The sequence below is a fragment of the Euprymna scolopes genome, chromosome 35 (assembly GCF_053919585.1).
Source record: "Euprymna scolopes isolate OS-2025 chromosome 35, ASM5391958v1, whole genome shotgun sequence".
In the NCBI taxonomy this organism is placed as follows: Eukaryota; Metazoa; Mollusca; class Cephalopoda; order Sepiida; family Sepiolidae; genus Euprymna; species Euprymna scolopes.
This window is the reverse complement of record NC_136516.1, coordinates 10,362,703-10,382,702: the sequence shown is the minus strand read 5'-3', so window position 1 is coordinate 10,382,702 and position 20,000 is coordinate 10,362,703. Positions and strand designations below refer to the sequence as shown.

The 20,000-nt window shown below is 35.8% G+C and overlaps 1 protein-coding gene across 4 annotated transcripts in view; it reads left to right on the top strand.

The window, feature by feature from the left end:
- The window catches only part of LOC145259677 (uncharacterized), a 184,486-nt gene that overhangs the window by 71,264 nt on the left and 93,222 nt on the right, over nucleotides 1-20,000 (top strand). For all 4 annotated transcript variants that reach the window (XM_080117337.1, XM_080117336.1, XM_080117338.1 and 1 more), the window contains exon 2: nucleotides 1,797-2,828. In XM_080117337.1, coding sequence (XP_079973463.1) covers nucleotides 1,797-2,828 — 1,032 coding nt within the window. The remainder of the gene's footprint in view (nucleotides 1-1,796; nucleotides 2,829-20,000) is intronic.

Sequence of the window (20,000 nt, the reverse complement as noted above, 5' to 3'; positions counted from 1 at the left end):
TTTATGTAAGATTTCAAATGTTTAAACCCAAAATTGTCTGAGTTAATTTCGTAGAGACCGCAGAGGAAAATTTTTTTTTAACTTTGACCCCAATTTTTACCCCTTAACATTTATCATTTTGGTCCCAAATCAAAATAAAAACTTTTACCCATGTCCAAGTTACCTACATCTAAAATTTCTAGTGTTTAGACCCAAAATTGGCGAAGGAGTTTGTTAGAGTTTTCAAAGGTCAAATCGTTGAAATGTGACTCCTTGACAGCCAAATTTCTGACTGAAAATTGATTAAAAAGATTTTCCCAAATCTCAGTACCCCTTAAGTCAAATCTCGAGTCTCTAGACTGAAAATTGACAGAGTTGTTTGATAAGGAAATGTACACACACACACACACACACACACACGGACAGACATTTTTATTTATATATATATACTAGCATGGGTGCCCGGCGTTGCCCGGGTGTTTGGAGGTGTATGCTGAGCAAACAAAAAACAAAAAAAAACGGTAAAATTTTTAAAGTTTGACCCCTATTATGACCCCTTAACATCTATTATTTTGGGCTCAAATCAAGTTATTAAGTTCGATCCATGTCCAAGTCAGTTTCTATTTAGATTTTTTTGTTTTATATATAGTTATATATATTTAGTTATATATACAATTATTTATATTTTGTTTTTATATATAGTTATATATATTTAGTTATATACACAATTATTTATATTTTGTTTTTATATATAGTTATATATATTTAGTTATATATACAATTATTTATATTTTGTTTTTATATATAGTTATATATTTTTTGTTTTATATATTTTGTTTATATATGGTTATCATTCAAACACTACCGTATTTGAATATATGGTTAAGTAGCGGTTTTAGTCACTTAGAACTGCTTCAAAGTTTCACCACTCACTCATTTTTTCGACCAAATTTCAAACAATTATTACAGTTTATAGATCACCTTCTCAGCTATATTGTGAAAAGAAATTTTCAATTTTCGTTAAAATTATGATGAGTTTAGTGGTGTTCAAAATCGTAAAAAAAAAACGTAAGGAGGTGAGTGACGTTTTTTATGACTGGTTTACATAGCAACCATGTCGCTCCAGCGACTAGTGTTGCTACTAATTCACTGCTGTCCCGAAAAGAGAAGTAATAAGTGAAACAGAGAATGAAAGAATGAAATGGAGATGATTGGGGGGATTTTATTGAAGCAGACGTGTGCCATACATTGGTATTCCATATGCGTATGTTATGTTTATGGGGGGGGGGAAAAAAAATAAGACTGAAATTAAACAAAGAGCAAGTGATTTATTGGAAGCCTGGAGAAATCATGGATTACAATAGAAAAATGCAAGCATGAAAAGTAATATGGTTCAGCTTAAATATGGAAAAGTAAAGGACTAGTTGTTAAAACTGGAAAAGAAAAGGACAAGATATTCGAGTAAAAAATATAATAAATTTATAACTTAAAATATTGCAGCATTAAGAATTTAAAAAAAATTCAATTTAACATTATATAATCAATTGTTAATGGTGCAATATTTTCAGTTATGAATTTATTATATATTTTTTACTAGAATATCTTGTCCTTTTCTTTTCCAGTTTTAACAACTAGTCTTTGTTTAAGCTTAACCATATTACTTTTCATGCTCGCATTTTTCTATTGTAATATAATTAGTTTTATATATTGTTTTTTATTTTTTGTTTATACATAATATTTATTTAGTTATATATATTTTGTTCATATGTAGTAATATTTATATACAATCATTTATATTTTGTTTCTTTTATCTTCAGATGGTAAATGCTCAGCTAAACAGTCAACCAAGAGCAGTGAAGCTCTCTCGCAAGAGGATAGACTTCCGACATCATCGCCACAAAACAAGTGCACGATCTCTCTTGAGGAATTGCTCCAGAAAGTGGGGATCTGTCTAAAACGGCTCAGTACACCAGATGACATCGACCTGCTCAATACAGACTGTTACAACGACATCAAGGTGGTGTGGGAAGCCTCGCAGTACAACCCCAACATCCACATCCGCAAATCTGTGGCCTTATGCCTCGTCCAGTGCAAGTTCGTGAAGATCTTCAAAAATGTCTGGCTCTCCGTTCACCAAATTCATTTCTTCCATAAGGACAACATAAAACAGTGGCGTAAACTAAAGAAATGCCTGTCGGTCTTGTGGAATACATGCGACATCAACTCGGACGTCTGTCAGGACGTTTGCAACATTGGTCTGATATCGATCATGCTGCATGCCCTGTCGGCTGTCTCGAACACAAAGTATTCGGATGACGACAAGAAACAGTACTACATAAAAGCCATTCTGGGGATTCTGCACAACGTCGTCCGGCATAACAGCGATGGCCGCCTCTTGATGCGCGAGTCCGGTGGGGTTCGCGTCTTGCAGCAACTTTTCAAATCCGAACTCGATATGATCCGCGCCAAATCTCTGATCGTCCTCTCCTACATCGTCGACGAGACGGAGAGCGAACTGCTCAACTCGAACAGTCAGTTGCTCAGTTTCATTTTAGACATTTTTGACCGAGCGCTAAACTCACCGAACCATTTCAGTAACAAGTACGGAATGTGCGTGACGGAAATCCTGCGAGGACTTTTCAATTTGTCGGCGAGCGATGTCAACAAAGTACAGTTGGTTCAGAATGGCATCCTGACTTTTTACGTGCGCCTGTTGCAGGAGGAAGTGCTCTCTGAGACAAACCCTCTCTCCGAGGAAGAGATCCTTTTAGTAATTAACGGACTATGGGCTTTATCATTTAACGGGAAAAATAAATCCCTCATTCAAAAGGAACCGGGATGCATCGAAGGTATGTTCAGGCCTTTTTATTAATAGCATTTACAAAAAAAAAAAAAAATCACCTCTTTCGTGCACATGCTTTTTCTCTCCCTCGTTCTCTTTCTCTCTCTTTCTCTATTCCTTTCTATCTTTATATATCTTACTTTCTCTCTTTCTCTTGCAGTCTTTCTTCTCGCTCTCTTCATCTCTCTCTCTCTCTCTCTCTCTATTTCTCTACCTCTTCCTCTTCCTATCTTTCTCTCTCTCTCTGTCTTGCCTTCTCTCTTCCTTTCTATCTTTATATCTCACTTTATTCATTTCTCTCTCTTTTTCTCTTGCCATCTCTCTCTCTCTTCCGTTCTCTTCCTCTCTCTCTCTCTCTCTCTCTCTCTCTCTCTTTCTTTCTCTCTTTTCCTTTATATCTTTAGAACTCACTTTCTCTCTCTATCTTGCCATCCCTCTTCCTTTTTCTTTTTCTCTCCCTCTCCCTTTTCTCTCTCTTTTCCTTTTCCTTTTTTCTCTCTCTTTTTCTCTGTATCTCTCTCCATCTTCACCTTTTTTCTCTCTCTCTCCCTCTTTTGCCATCTCTCTCTCACTTTATCCCCCTCTTTCTCTGTCTTTCTATCCCTCCCTCTCGCTCTATCTTTCTCTCTCTCTTGCTCTTTCCCTATCTCACTGGTATCTCTCTCTTTCTCTTTCTTATTCTATCTCTTTCTATTTCTCTTTTCTCTCTCTCTCTCTCTCTCTCTCTTCTCCCTCTCAACACATCAAATAACATTGGAATGTTTTAAATATCTCAAAGTATTAGAGTATTGTCTGATTTATTACCTGCTTCCTTTATTCCAGCTTGTATTCGTTGATCTAGTGGTCTTCATTAATTTGCTGTATATATATATATATATATATATATATATATATATATATATATATATATATTAATTTAAAAGGATTGTGTGTGTGTGTGTGAACGTGTGTGTGTGTGTGTGAACGTGTGTGTGAGAGAGAGAGAGTTCCCTATGGACTCCTAAACGGCTTGTCCGATTTTTATGAAATTTCACACAAAGATACTTTATGTGCCTGGCAGTGTTCTTAAATAGGTTTTGTATAGAAATTTCTTCAATAATTATTAATAATCGAAAAAATCCAATGAAGGAAAGAACAGGCGATCTGGACTGAAGTTAACGCCTTATACAGCCTAACATCACAAGTGCTTTTGAGAAGTTTTATTACCACACAAGCAGAAAGGCTTGGCGTATAAAATCAATAGTAGGTTATTTGATATGGCCGGAGCGCGTTTGTTTAAGCACAATTGAACCGTGATACTTGACTTTTGAATTTTAAACTTTAATTTAAGCCATTATATAAAGATGGTTTTATAAAATCAACATTAGGTTCTCTACAGTGCAATATAGACTACAGTATATTATATACTGTCACTACGGAGAAGCATGTAAAACTTTGTGTGCGTGTTTATATACTCAATGAATTTTTGATCTACAGACTTTGGTATATATTGGTATCTTGGGTATTCAGACATGTGGAAAACTTTTTAATAGAATTTCATCCGGAAAAAGGGTTGCTTAGGAGTCAAAATTGAAAAATTGGTATCTGGGGAGGGGGTCATTGTATTTTTATCTCTTTGTCAACAGTTCACGATGCGCATACGTGAATTATTTGCATGACAGATTCCTTATATTAAGAATAAGTAGGTTTGAAAACAAATTTTTTAGAACGTGTCAAGCTGGCCTAATGGTTATCATACTTGACTCACTGCCTTTAGGTTTTGGTTTCGATCTTAGCTCGAGTATTTTATTTCTACTTACAAGAAGTGAACTGTTTTGACAAAACATAATATTCACATGGACGTCTCAGTTTCTCTCGCTTTTTTACTTCATTTTTTTAAGGCATTTCACGTTACGTCTAATGCTTATGGTATTTCTGTTCATAATAAATAAGAATTCAGTTTTTGTATGAAATAAAACATAATATTTGTGCATATTTTATGACTAGGCAACGCCAGGCGGCCTGCTAGTATTTTATAAAGTTAGAAAAGTTTACATGGCAGTTCTCTCTCTCTCTCTCTCTCTCTCTCTATATATATATATATATATATATATATATATATATAGAGAGAGAGAGAGAGAGATAGAGATATAATATAGATATATATAATACATATATATAATATATATATATATATATATATATATATATATATATATAATATAACGAAAATATTGAATTTCAACTAAAAGCAATGCTATCTACTTAATTATCATGTTGAAATTAGTAACAGGAATTTGGCCTTGCGTTTAAGACCTACAGTGTTTCATGTCTATAATAAACTAGTCAGTAAATGACGGCTCAGACCTAGGAAAGTAGAAAAAAGTATAAATGCACGTGGTGTATAATAGGGCCGTAAAAGGACTTATGGTAGAGGGGGAAAAAATTTGAGCTACTTCGTCTGTAGCTTATGACGATGATGATGGTGCTCCTAGGCATAAATGTAATGTTTTAATATTACAAAATAATTTGTATGAAATGGCGTTCGTTAGTTAAATAAGATAACGGCTAATCGCATAAAAATAATGAATTTTTATGTGCAATCGGTTGTTGTAAACCTACGGTATTTTGGTCGAGAAGGGAAAAACTGTGCCTCTTTTATTATATACAAGATAAGAAATCTGCGTGAATTAAAATATAATATTTATGTGTATTTTACAACCGGGCAACGCCAGGAAACCTGCTAGTATATATATTTGTAAATCGCAATTGCACATGTTACATTAGCAATGCAAATGCATATGAATATGCAGCTATTCAAAAAAGAAGCCGTCAATTAGCGGCAAAGACATTCTGCTTGTCAAGATAGATTTCTAGTTTCAAGTGCTTAGAATTGATAATTGCTTTTAATATCTACGACAGCCATCCTGCCTGGTAGCTTTTGTTCAGCCATCTTGAAATGCGGGTGGCAGGACAGAAAAGATGGAGGTGACATTGCATAAATTAAGCCGAACTAATCATTTCAAAGAGAAGATCGGTTTAAGAATTCGTTGTTGCTTGTTTTGTAACGTTACACACACGTTGACGCACGGGTTAACATGTAGACATCCGGGACCCAACATGTTGTAGATGCCGTCGCAAGGAAAATACGAAAATAAGCGGAAAGAAATTCAGCTCGCTATTTCAGGTTTTAACAAAAGACATTTATTCCTCTGTCTTCTCCGGCCACACGTGACTTCTCGTCTCGGCTGCTACATCCCCCACGTGTCTCTAACATGATCCCCTCTCTCTCGTTCTCTCTCTCTCTCTCTCTCTCTCTCTGTCCCGTTCTCTAATGTGAGCATTAGTCTTTGCACATGTTCTTATTTTTTGTAATCTTTCCCTGTATTTATGTAATTTTGGTACAACGCTGAAATAAAAACGTTATTATTTCGAAAGCCATTCTTAACATGGGGAGGGGAGTTTTTTTGTAACTATTCTGTGCTTTCACCTTACAATTTAATAAAAAAAAGATATTGTGAAACTTGAATTTAACCTGAAAAAAACTATTTAAAAATAGCGCGGTACCAGAAATATGTAAGCACCTCTTTTCTTTCAGCAGAGTATGGCCGCAAGGAACGCAGGACAAGTAATGTCTTGACTCGGTTTTTTTTTTTTTTTCGTAACAACATTAATTTTTGGGTACTTTTCTGAATAAAACGTGATCATGCTCCCTCTCACTGACCTCTGTCCTCTCAAACATTGTTTCGAACGTGCTCTTCTGTCTTTGCACACATTTTTTATAGTCTTTTTCTTTTTCCCTACCGTGACGTCATTTCGCACTCGGCTCTGCATTTGTATATGCGCGGTCGCACTCTGCTCCCTTTATTTATGCTTTTTTTTTTTCAATTTATGCATTGAGCCATCTTGTCTTTAGAAACATTTGGTGTTTGAGTGGAGGGGGTGCACGATTCACTGATATACCATATATATATATATATATATATATATATATATATATATTCATTCAATTTTCTTATTTTGTTTTCGTTGGAGATGGGGCATCCTACCGGATACCAGACACTCATCAATTATCTCAGACATTCCAACTGAAAGATCTTTTTATGATTCTAACCGCCCCTTCAAGTGCAGTTGTTTGTATCTCTCTTGCACTTGGTTCTCCATGTATATTCAGCAGGCAGTTTTTTTTTTTTAATCTTTTTCATGAGCTTGGTTGCTCCTCTAATTACTGAAACGATCTGCCTAAGATTCCAATTTCTTTTCATATCGTCATAAGATCTTGGTAATTTCTTTCTGTTTAAGGCATCATCATTAGGGACATTGAGTTCAACTAAGATTGCTAATTTCTCTCGTTCTATCATCCCGAATCTCACAGTGTCAAGCAAAATGAATGGCCTGAATCATCCCTATGGCAGGACGCTAGTCTGTCGTCGGTTATATAATTACACTGAACTCCCTCATTCCTTAATTCATTTTTTGTTGCAATTATTCCTCTCTATTTTATATTCCTTCCGGTTTAATACGAGTATCATTCCATGATTTTTTTAAATTTTTATATAGTCACCTCTTGGAGGCCAATCAAAGATAAGGGTTAATGAGTGTTCGGCGAGACAACACTGTGACGATCAGTAATGGCGGAAATTGGATAAATTAATTTATTTCAAATAACGGTTCACTTTACGTTGGTCTTGAAAACAATGTTATAGCCAGCTAGTAAGCAGCTCTGTGGTATTGTATTCCACAGACGAGCAGTTCTGGGGGAAAAAAGCCTTGATTATGAATTTTTTAAAAAGTTTTAAGCGCAAATAGAGAGTAAGAGAAATTGATGATGGTGGTTGTAACCAGTCGAGTGTTTGCCGTGAATGACTTACGGAGGGGGGGGGAGCATAGAGTGAAGCTCAGTCGAGCCCCTGCCATGAAAATAACGATAGAACAGAGAGTGACTCGCAATGCACTTTCTGTGAGAAAGATGTAACAAGAAGAAGAAAAGGACATTCGCCACTAGCTTTCGAAGACAGTTTTGTACCCTGTCCAGGCATGAAAGGGTGCCCTGAGCATCTCCTTCCCAAATGAGGCATGGTTAATAAATAAGAGGTCTACACTTAAAACAATCTTATCCTTTTGTAGAAAGTCCAATACTAAAATAAACAAAACATCTATATGATGTGTACATATCCGTGACAAAACAAAAATATTTTTTTTTTTTTACATGGAGTTCACCACTTATCAAGGCCCAATGGCCACTCAGGGATAAAGGTTATTGTGCGTACAGTAATTAATGGGATAGTGTAGCAATAGTATTGGAGAATTGGTAAGGTGCCATTACTTAGGGGGGGGGCGGTTCATCAGGAATTTGTTTGTGTTGGACTTGAAGACATCCAGGTTGAAGTTGGGAGGGAAACAGGCAAGCGGAACAGAGTTCCACAGGCGTGCAGTTCTAAGAAAGAACCTTTGTTCATGGTATCTACGTTTTGATTTAGGCACAGATAGGGAGTGGGGAAAATTATTGACGGTGGTTTCAGCTAGTCGGGTGTTTTTTGAGAAAGATTGGCGAGGGGGGACCAGAGAATTGAGCTCAGACGAGCACCTGCCATGGAAATAACGATAGAACAATGACAGGCTCGCTACGTCTCTTCTGTGGGAAAGAGGTTGCAGGGTAGAGAAAAGGGCATTCCCCACCAAGCCACGGAGTCTATTTTGTACTCTGTCAAGGCAGGATAGTCTGTATTTTGCAGCCCCCGCCCAGATATGGCAGCAGTACTCCATCTTTGGACGTACTTGGCTCTTATATAGATAGAGAATTGCATCATTAGTGAGATATCTTCTGGAGCGGTAGAAGGATTCCACCATTTTCCCAGCGACCTTGGCCACAGACTTGATGTATGTGTTCCATTTAAGATCAGGTGTAAAGGTCAAACCCAGGAACGTATCAAAGCCTGGGGCCTCCCTTAGACAAGAGCCATCCATTTCAATTGATGCCAGATGGGGATCAGAGCATTTATGATGTAGAGATAGGAGCTTGGTCTTAGATGCATTAAAGGTAACCAGCCACCTCTTTCCCCACTGTACCACGCGCTCAAGATCAGAGGAGAGAGAATCAGAGAGAACATCATCATTTATGGCCTTTGATGTGTTGCCATAGATGGTCGTGTCATCAGCATAAATGTCAACGAAAGATTTTAGTATGTGTTTTGGGAGATCATTGATGTAGATCAGGAAGAGAGTTGGGCCCAGTATGGATCCCTGAGGGACTCCAGCATTAATACTGTGGGCCTCTGATTTCTGCCCATCAACAACTACTCTTATGAGCCTATCTGAGAGAAATGACTTAATGATAAAGAAAACATTTCCAGTTATACCGTAGCTGGAAATCTTGTGTAGTAGGCCTTTATGCCAAACCTTATCGAAGGCCTTTGATATGTCGAGAGCAATTGCCCTAGAAATGAAGCCTTTGTCGAGAGATTCGCTAATCCTATGAGATATAACCGTTAGCACATCTGCTGTAGATGTAGCAGAACAGAAACCATATTGCGTGTCGCTAAGAAGGTTATATTCCAAGCATCACGTAAATTGATAAAATAGTTTTTATATAAAAATCAAATTTTATGTATATCCGAGGAGTATCTATCTCACGCACCATTTTGAAAAAAAGAAATATGAAGAAACAAAAGAAGATAAATAACAAAAACAGAAGAAACAAAAAAACAAAAAATAAGAGCAATAATTCATATTTATTAGATTTATGTTGTAATGCCTACAATTTCCCATTAATCGCTTAAAAATGATTTTCTATATAAAAATAAAACTACTTGATCAATTTACATGATTTTTGGAATATGATGTTTTTGTTTCGTCACATATACTTACATCATACAGGTTTTTCTGTATTTTTATTTATTTTATACTAGCGGGACCTGTGAAAATTCCACAGCGACATCTTTCATATGTAATATATTGCTGCTGGACATTCTGTTGATGGTCAGTGTGAATGGAGACCCCACAATATTATTGTAGCCCTTTTGTTAAAACTGCAAAGGTATTTATCTAAATAATCTGGTTAATGTAGTTTCAGAATATATCTGGTTATTACGGTTTATCTTCAATATCCTTATAGGAGCTTGTGACATATTTCCATTTTATGGACGCCCAATGTGAATGGAAACCCCACGATATCATTATACAATCTTTAGACAGAACAGATACTACAGATTCTAGCCAGAGGACCAAGAAGGTATATTTTAGTTTGACGTACGGTCCACAAGCGACATCAATTTTATTTTATTTATAATATTAACATTTTTTTTTTACATTGCGTCTTCGGTGATCGGGAGATCCTGTTTATTAAAAAGGAGGCTAGAAGGTGATAACATGCTATGAACATTAAATGAGCGTATCTGTATACTAATTTAATGTTCGTAGTACGTTATCATCTTTTATCCTCTTTTTTAATAAATAGGATTTCCTGATCGAATAATTTATAGTCTGTAAACCGCGACACATGTACGTATGTATATTAAAGTTACTATGATATTAATCTATCTATATATATAAAAGCGAAAATGTATGTATGTATGTGTGTATGTTTCTGTGTCTGCTAAAAACTTTCGACGGACACGACAAAAATTCACAAACTCGGTATCATATTAGACCTCCATCCTTCGCTCAAAAAATATCGAAAAATTGGCCAAAAATGTTCATTTTTTTCACCCCGAAATCGACAATTTTCGACAATTTTCGACAGGGACGGGGTCAACAAAAACGGCCCTCTCGACTGGTTCTACGCATGCGCCAGATGACGTCATGACCTGATTTACTTTAAATAGTTGAAAAACTGAACAGATTTCATGTACGTCGCATTAACTGAGTTGATTAGTGCGTTGGTTCATTATCTAAACATTTTGGGTTCGAATCATGGTGTGAGATGTCTTTTTTTTTTTTTTTCGATTTTTTAAATTTAAATATTGAACCAGTGTTATTTAAGCCATTTTTCACGTAACGTTCGTTTTTCTGTTTTTTTTTCTTACTTCGCTTATCCACCCCCCGATCACACACCCAAAAACACCCGGGTACCCACCGATTTTTTTTTATCGAAGCAGGCTTATTTAAGCCATTTTTCACGTGTTCATTTTTCTGTTTTTATCGTTCGTTTGCCTTACGTTAATTTTTTTTGTGTTTTTTTCCCCGCTTAAGTGTTAGCGTTGTTTTCTTTTTTTACTTTGCTTATAACAAACAAACCTACGTCATCGTCATCATCGTCGTCGTAACTCTCGACGACTTCCGGGCATGCACTTGTCAATTTTGTTCTTACTTAAATAAATTCAAACATCTTTCAGTAACTCATTCTGGCTGACTGATTTTATTTTCAAACTTCGCCTCAGGGCTTCGGGTTCGATCCTACCAACTTTTACCCCCCTCCCCCCGGTTTCTATTTTATTTAACACCAGACACACCTCCAAACACCCGGGCAACGCCGGGTACCCCTGCTAGTCTATAAATATAAAAGCGAAAATGGATGTATGTATGTATGTGTGTTCGCTTTTTCTGTATGTCTACAAAAGGCTTTTTTCAGAGAAGCTGTCGGTCGGTTCACAACTTTTTAAAACTTTTTATATCACATATAAATCGTAATATCTCACAGTTAACAACGAAGCTCGCCTGTCTATTTAATTTGCTCGATTTCAGGAAGATAAATATTCAACATTTGTCGCTCGCTGCATGTTGGTTAGTCTTTTTCCTATAACATCTTGGGAAAATAAAAATCTTACAGTCAAACTTGACCTCATTAACTCATTAAAACGGGCACCTGCCAAATCCAAGTAATTAAATAAATTCAAATGTGTTTCCGTTAGCATCTCACGGTGGGGCAATGGTTAACGTCGCACGTTTTTTTTCACACTTTAATTTACAACTTTGCCTCAACGGTTTAGGTTCGATCCTCATACTTACCTACCAAAACATTTTTTTTTAATCCACCCTCACCCCCGGAGTTTCCACACATACACCTCCAAACACCCGGGCAACGCTGGGTACCCTTAGCTAGTCTATAAATATAAAAGCGAAAATGTATGTATGTATGTATGTATGTATGTACGTTTTTCCTCAATGTCCACAAAAGGCTTCTTTCAGAGAAGCGCTCGCTCGCTTCACAACTTCTTAAAACTTTTTATATCATCTATAAATTGTAATATCTCACAGTTAACCATGGAGCTCGCCTGTCTATTTAATTTTATTGACTTTCAAACGTTAATTATTCCACATTTCCCGCATCGGCACGCGTTACATTCGGTTTTTGGTATAAAAAAAGCGAAACTCGACTGTAATCACAGGCCCAGAGCCAGTGGTCTTTAGAGAGCTAAGTAACGTTTGGTCAATGTCAACTTCGTCATATCAGACGGTAGCTTTCATTTTGAGGCGAGGGAGCAGGTTTTTAAAAACAAACAAACCGATTTATTGACCTCATTAAAAACTGTCCCGCACAAAATGCTAACTGCTGAATAGTTATTGCCATCACGTCAATCAAAAACGCACACCTGTTTTTTTTTCACACTTTACTATTTTCCAACTGCGGATCGTCAAGGTTTCGTTTTTTTTTCATGGGCACCTGTTTTTTTTCACATTTCGGGTTTTTTTCACACACAGTTACAAACACCCAGGCAACGCCGGGTACCCCTCGCTAGTATATATATATATAAAAGTGAAAATGTATGTATGTATGTATGTGTGTTTGTATGTCTCGCAAAATCTTTCAACACAGGCCACGGATTTTCGCCAGATAGGTATCATTTTAAAACCCCAACCTTCGCCCAACAAATATCGAAAAATTGGCCAAAAACATTAATTCCTTCATCCTAAAATCATCAGTTTTGTACAGGGAGGTGTGCTGAAAAAATCGTTCCTTCATTTTCTTTGCTCCTGCTATTACGACAATGACGTTATGTTTGACCTAGAAAACGTTGACGTTAGTTTCAACCACCTGCAAGTGTTTTTAACGGTTTAATTTTATCTGTTATTAAGTGTATGTCTCTTTGGCGTAGGTATAACGGCATTTTTTTTCCGCTTTAGCCTCGATGCTTCGAGTTCAAGTCTGTCTTTCTACCTAAACTTTTTTTCCTCTTTTACACCTTTTTTTTCCACTTTTTTTTTTTTTTTGACGTTTGTTCGCTGTTTTGCTGTGTTTTGGTTTTTCTAATTTTTCTTAACATCGTGTTTTTTTATAATATTAAAACAGTGTCACCCTCTCCTACACCCCCCCAAACACCCGGGCAACGCCGGGTACCCCTGCTAGTATATAGATAATTTGCAATTCTCCACAATAACCTTTTTATCCTACAAATCACTATTTTACTACAACCTCATTGTTTTGTAGAAAATCCAACTATTTTCACTATGGAAGAACGTACGTGTAATTCGGAAATTAAAACAAAGGAAAATAATTAAATGCCTTGAGAAACTAAAAAATATTTAAGCAGACTTACTCATGTTTTTAGTTAACAGAAAAATTATATCCATTTTCATTGGGTGCCACTAGATATATCACGGTTTATGAAATTTAAAATGAAAAAAAAAAAAAATTTTAACAAACAACTGGTGTGATCAAACCTTTCACGGGTAGTTTAAATACGCTGTATTTTTTTTTTTTTTTTGATTGATGACAACCTCCTTCTGTCTAATAAGATAATCGTATTCTGCATCTAGTCTTGTGCACCTCAGCATCTGCTAACTCTCCGGATGCAGGCTTGGGTGGGTAATAAGGTTATAAGGTTTGCCCGGTTACCAGGGTCCACCTTTTGGCGTTGCAGGCAAAGTCTGATGAAGCGGCAAGCCAATACGGTTGGAGCTGGTACAGCTGCAGGTGTTGCATTGCTTCACCATCCGTCTGTAGCAAAGAAGCAAACGTCCACGTGTTTGTGCCTTGTGTGGCTGTACGTAAAAGCGACAACAATAACGAACTTACCTCCAGGTGGGATCTGAAAGAGAGACGCCATGAAGATTGCCTGAACTTTTATACCAAACCCGAGTCACATGTTTACAGGTCATGTGATGGGGGGGATGGATAAAAACCGTGTAAGAAGTGGAATATGGGGGGGGGAGAAGGAAATGAAATTAGCAGGCATTTTTCTAACCACTATCAGGAAGCAACTGTTGAAGGAAGGAATTTATTTTTTTGGAAACGAAAAATCAGCCACTGAAGTTATTTCAACAGACTGCCTTGAATTCATGACGGTGACAGGAGCATAGATCGAAACTTTTTCCCTCAAAAAAAAAAAAAAAATCAGTAAATAGCAACAACTCGGGAACAAATTCTAAAACTTAAACTGATAAATTTTTATTTAACCAGAAATAGTTTATTTTTGTATATGGGAGATGTGCAAGTCATAGTCATTCTTGAATGGGCACGAAATTAAAAAAAAAAATTCAAATCCATTAATAACGTGGAGGAATAGGCATTTTTATAAGACGAAATGTCAGAATCATCATCCAAGTTAAAAAAAAAAAATTTGCATAATTATAAGGGTACGGCTGGAAATCTTTCGTGACTGAGAAAATCCTTCTCGACTGAGGAAATTGTTACGGTCAACATATTTTATCAAGAAAATTCTGCGAATACAGTATACCAGGAGGGTAAAAGTTTGGCAAAATTTTACATTAAGGCCCGTCTCACGTACGTATATGACAAAATATTTTTTATTGTAGATTTCGTTGTGCTAAAAACGAATCTGCAAATCGTTTCCGTCGCAGAAATTAATTTTCATGATATGCCCCCTCTCTCAGGTGACCAGAAAGTGGGTGCTCATTTTAAGTTAAATTTACATGGAAAAGTGACCACCCACTTTTCGAAAAAGTAATTTCTTCATATCATGAAAACTATTCTTTTGCGACGGAAACGGTTTGCGGATTCGTTTTTAGCACACCAAAATCTACAAAAAAATATTTTGTTATATACGAACGTGAGACGGGTCTTAGAGTAGAATAATGCCAAAAGTTTTGTAAGTAAAAGATATTTGTCCATTGTCGTTTGCGTGAGCTTCATTAGTAAAGAATTGAGTAATTGGTCCGTTTGCAGTTTGAACTTTCTTTCATTCTTTGCAGTGCAGCTTTTACGTCTTGTGATGGAGTCCAACACATGTGATGATTTCGAGCGGCAGCAAAGATGCCTGTGAAAAGCTATCTGGAAATTGCGGCAACATTGTCTAAACTATTTTGTTTTTGGCACGTTGGCCTTTTATATTGGCTTTCCAGAATGTTCCAACCCATTCACTGTCTACATACGCGAATAGACAAAAATATACTCCCATTGATTTGCATGTAAAAAGACAGCATTACAAACATGATTTTATGTGTTAAAAGAACTGTGTGGGCAAACGGTGACAAAATGAAATTGTTCCTGAAATGAATAAATTCCGGCTGAATACATTATTCTGATTATGTGACAAGCAACTTGATTTAGCTGGTCATTGCACAACTATTAGAATTCCGAACCGGATTTTATGTTGGGGTTTACTCCCTTAGCCATTGCCTTTCATAAGGCATCTACAAGGTAATGGAGTTATTTACCCATAGCTGCTGAAAATTTGAAAATATTTTAAATTTTGACGAAAATAACGGAAATCCACATTGTAGTTATGGTTGCATCAAAATGAAAGGGAAATCATTAAATGGTTCTTCTTAAAGAGTTGGGCGAAAGAAACGCGAATTCTGTAACGTTGAAATTTTAAAATATTTGTAATTTTGACGAAAATAATGAAGATCCTTATTGTTGTGCCAAATTTTCACTCTTACGGAATTCGCGTGTCTTTCGCCCGACTCCTTCTAAGAAGAATTATTAAAGGATTTCGCTTGGTTTCTGATACAACCATAAGTCCAAGTCAAGTATCATAGGTCAATTGTGCTTTAAAAAGGAACATTTATTTTGGGCGCGCCCGTATCTTATAAAAGAATCTGCAATTGATTTTATAGGCTAGGCCTTTCTGCTTGTGCGATGATAAAACTTCTCAAATCCACCTGAGATGTTAAAATGTATAAAAGTGTTCATTTTGGCCAAAAGTAAACGTCCTTCTTTGATCGGATTATTTCCGATTTTGACGAAAATAACGGAGATCCTCATTGTAGTTATGGTTGTACCAAAATTAAAGCGAAATCTTTAAGTGGTTCTTCTTAAAAAAAAAACAGTCATAAATACAATGAAGATCTTTGCTATTTTAGTACAAAATTGGAAATATTTACAAATTTTCACCGTTGTGAAATTCGCGTTTTTTTTTTTCCGCCTGTCATACTCGTTTAATATCTCTGATCTTATTACACTCTTATAATACCACTCACCTTATGATAATCTTATGATATCCTTTACCCTATTAGGCTCTTATGACATGTGTTACCTTATTTTACAGTTATTTATATACCACATAATCACGTTGACACACCGGTTCCCATTAGATCACAGAAGTTAAGCAACGTTGAGCCTGGTCAGTACTAAAATGGGTGACCATTTGGAAAATTCCAAGTGCTGTATATGCTTTCAATTTATTTTGGCATTTTTTCCAGTCGTCCGCAACTTCTCCTTGCCACTGGACTACAGTAGTGTCAATTCAGGAGAGGTGTAGATGGGGGATTGCGCAACCCTTGCGCAACCCATTCGCAGCTACCACTACAGGGGATATCCATTGTTTTCCAAGACTGAATGGAGGCTTTCACTTTCACCCTATTATGCCCTAATGATATCCCATAACTTATGCTATTTTGACAGTGTTTACCTTATTAAATGCTTATGATATCTTATATCATAGTACATACTTATGATATCCCCTCACTTTATGATAGTCTTATGATATCCTTTATCTTATTATGGTTTTCTGATATCCATAAACTTATTATGCTTTTAGGATGTCCATGAACTTATTATGCTTTTATGATATCCATAAACTTATTATTATTTTATGATATCTTAACGTATTATGCTTTTATGATATCCATAAACTTATTACCCTGTTATGATATTCGTAAACTTATTATGCTTTCATGATATCCATAAACTTTTTATGCTTTTATGATATCCATGAACTTATAATACTTTTGTGATATCCATAAACTTATGCTTTTCTGATGTCCGTAAACTTATTATGCTTTTGTGATATCCATAAACGTATTATTGTTTTATGATATCCATAAACTTATTATGCTTTGTGATATCTGTCAACTTATTATGCATTTATGATATCCATGAACTTGTTATGCTTTTATGATATCCATAAACTTATTATGCTTTCATGATATCCATAAAATTATTATGCTTTCATGATATCTATAAACTTATTATGCTTTCATGATATCCATAAACTTATTACGCTTTGTGATATCTGTCAACTTATTATGCATTTATGATATCCATAAACTTATTATGCTTTCATGATATCCATAAACTTATTATGCTTTTATGATATCCATAAACTTATTATGCTTTCATGATATCCATAAACTTATTATGCTTTCCTGATATCTATAAACTTATGCTTTTATGATGCCCATAAATTTATTATGCTTTTATGATATCCATAAACTTATTATGCTCTTAGGATATCCCTTGCTTTATAATGCTCTCATGATGATATCCTTTAGGTTAATATGTGTATGTTTATACGTTATATGCACATATCTCAGAATCTTTTTTTTTTTTTTGTGGCTGTTGAGTTATAGTTCTGTTTAATCCTAGGCGATCCACTTCATGCTAATTCTTAGAAATGCAGAAAGTGTTGCCGAGGCATTTTTGCTGGCCAAATTACGTTATGCCTAGAGCGCTAGCTTTCCAAAACCACCATCTGATCTTCCGTCTAACTTTCTACTGAGAAGTAAATATATATCAGAAGGCGTTTTTTTGACAAGGATTACAGTGTAGCATCTGTCCTTGGCCAGTGAAGTTTATCATTGGAGACTGAGACAGTTTGAATTTTTCATCCAATTCAGATCGACTCTTTTTTTTTTTTTGGAGGTTGGGGATAATCGATTTTTCGCACATTAAAAACCGACCTTGTGCCTAACTCTGCCCTCGTGGAGAAGTAAGTAAATAGAAACTAATAAGTGAAGCACAGTCTTTGCAATTATTGTGTACGCAGAAGAGATCGGAAGACTAAACTAATAATCGTAATGGACATGTCAAAGGCAGTAAATGAAAAACCGGTCGGCCATCTTGGGGCGGGGCGGAGGACGAAGGCGGTGAGGGATGAGGGCCGGGCGATGTGAGCGAGTGCTGGTTTTCCTGTCAAAGTTTGCTTAAAAGCAAATGGATAAACGAACGAGGATTGGAAGAATGAAACGTATCGGAATCTGACAGTGAAAAACAATTTTGCACGAGACGCGAAATTGGATTGGTTCGATTGGAAGATGAGAAAAATGGAGAGATCGTTGGTTTTCAAAGCAAACCTAGGAATTTTCTTTCTAAAAGAGTGAAAATCAATAAAAATTGGATTACTTTTACTCACACGCACACACACACACACACACACACACACACACACACACACACACACACACACACACACACACATGATCGTAACGTTGGCCAAATGGTTACGACACCAAGATTCATATGTAGATCCCGGGGAACGAACTGTTCAACCGGCGACATGGTTATGTAATTCCATAATGTAGAATAAAAACAGGAAACACCTTTAATAATATTTATTTATCAAGCATAATAACCTTTTTTTTCCTTGATCATCGAGCCAAGATCACAGTGTAGTATCTGTTCTGATACTACACTTCACTTTTTCTGTCCTTGGTCAGTGGAAGAGAAATCCTCCATAACTGAGACGATTTTTATTTTTGTTCCTATCCAGAGTTCCCCTTTTTGGGGAGCTGGATTTTCCCTACATTAAAAACTAACCTTGTATATAACTCTGCCCTCGTGGGGAGGCAAGTAAATAGGAACAATATTATATATATATATATATATATATATATATATATATATATATATATATATTAGTGTTGGGACGATTAATTGGAATCGGGAATCGGAAAAATCGGAGCTTTTTGGGGCATTAGAATCGGTATTGAAATCGGAAAAATTTGAGCCTATTTTCCAATGCCAAAACCGATTCCTTAAATCATCTTTTTTATTTGATTTTGGTTTAAGAAACATCTTCAACTGCTTGTAGTATTAATAAAATAATAAATATTTATTGATTTAAACTTCCAGTAAGACTAAAATCTCTAGACCCCCCCTCACAAGTGTGTTTTCACGTTTGAGTATATATAGGCACATTTAAGATGTGTTTTTACAGTAATTGGGACAAAATAACACTTTTATATATATTAATTTATTTATTGCGGACTATTATTCTCATCTTTATTAGTTGTTGTTTCACAACGTTTCGGCCAACTATTCCTCAGGTGGTAACTGCGACGGATAGGAACTTTGAATCTCCTGATTGCATTTTCAGCAATCACTGCCATCCGTAGTTGTTGTCGTCTCACCACGTTTTGGCCAAGTAAGCCTCTGGCTGGCTTTGGTAGGATTCAGACAATGCTCATCTGGAACCGTAGAGATTCCACATCTCTATCAACTGCGCCACGGGCCCCAAAGGGCAATCAAGGTTGGTTTTTTTTTTATCTTATAAATCCAAGTTTATTTATTATCTGATCTTCCATGGTTGCATCCGTACCGAATGGTATATATACTAAATTCCAATTAAAGTAATATAAACACTTTTTTATAGTTAAATATTTAGAGATTTACAAAGAATCGGAATTGGTAATTGTATCGGAAATGGGAAAAATATTGGAATCGTCCCATCACTAATATATATATAGTCATGAAACTTTTTTAACCTTGAAAATTATAATTTCTATTTTTTAAAATTTAATGTTAAGTCCTCAGTTGGAAAATTATTTTCTCATTTAATCATATACTCTCTAGCAATCGCTGAATCGACTTGTTTTCTCGAACTTACAATAGTCGCAGGTTTTTAGAGATCATCAGTTGTTTACCATAAAACACTGTTTCGGGGACGTAAAACCAAAACAAAATCATGGCTCTTCAGCAGTGTTGATCAAACACCACCTTCCTCAAATTCACAATACTCTAAAGTTTTCATAGATCCTCACTATCTCCATCTATGTTTACACTCTTCTATAAAAATCACTTTATTTGTGTGTGTGTGTGTGTGTGTGTGTTTGTGTGTGTGTGTGTGTGTGTGTGTGTGTT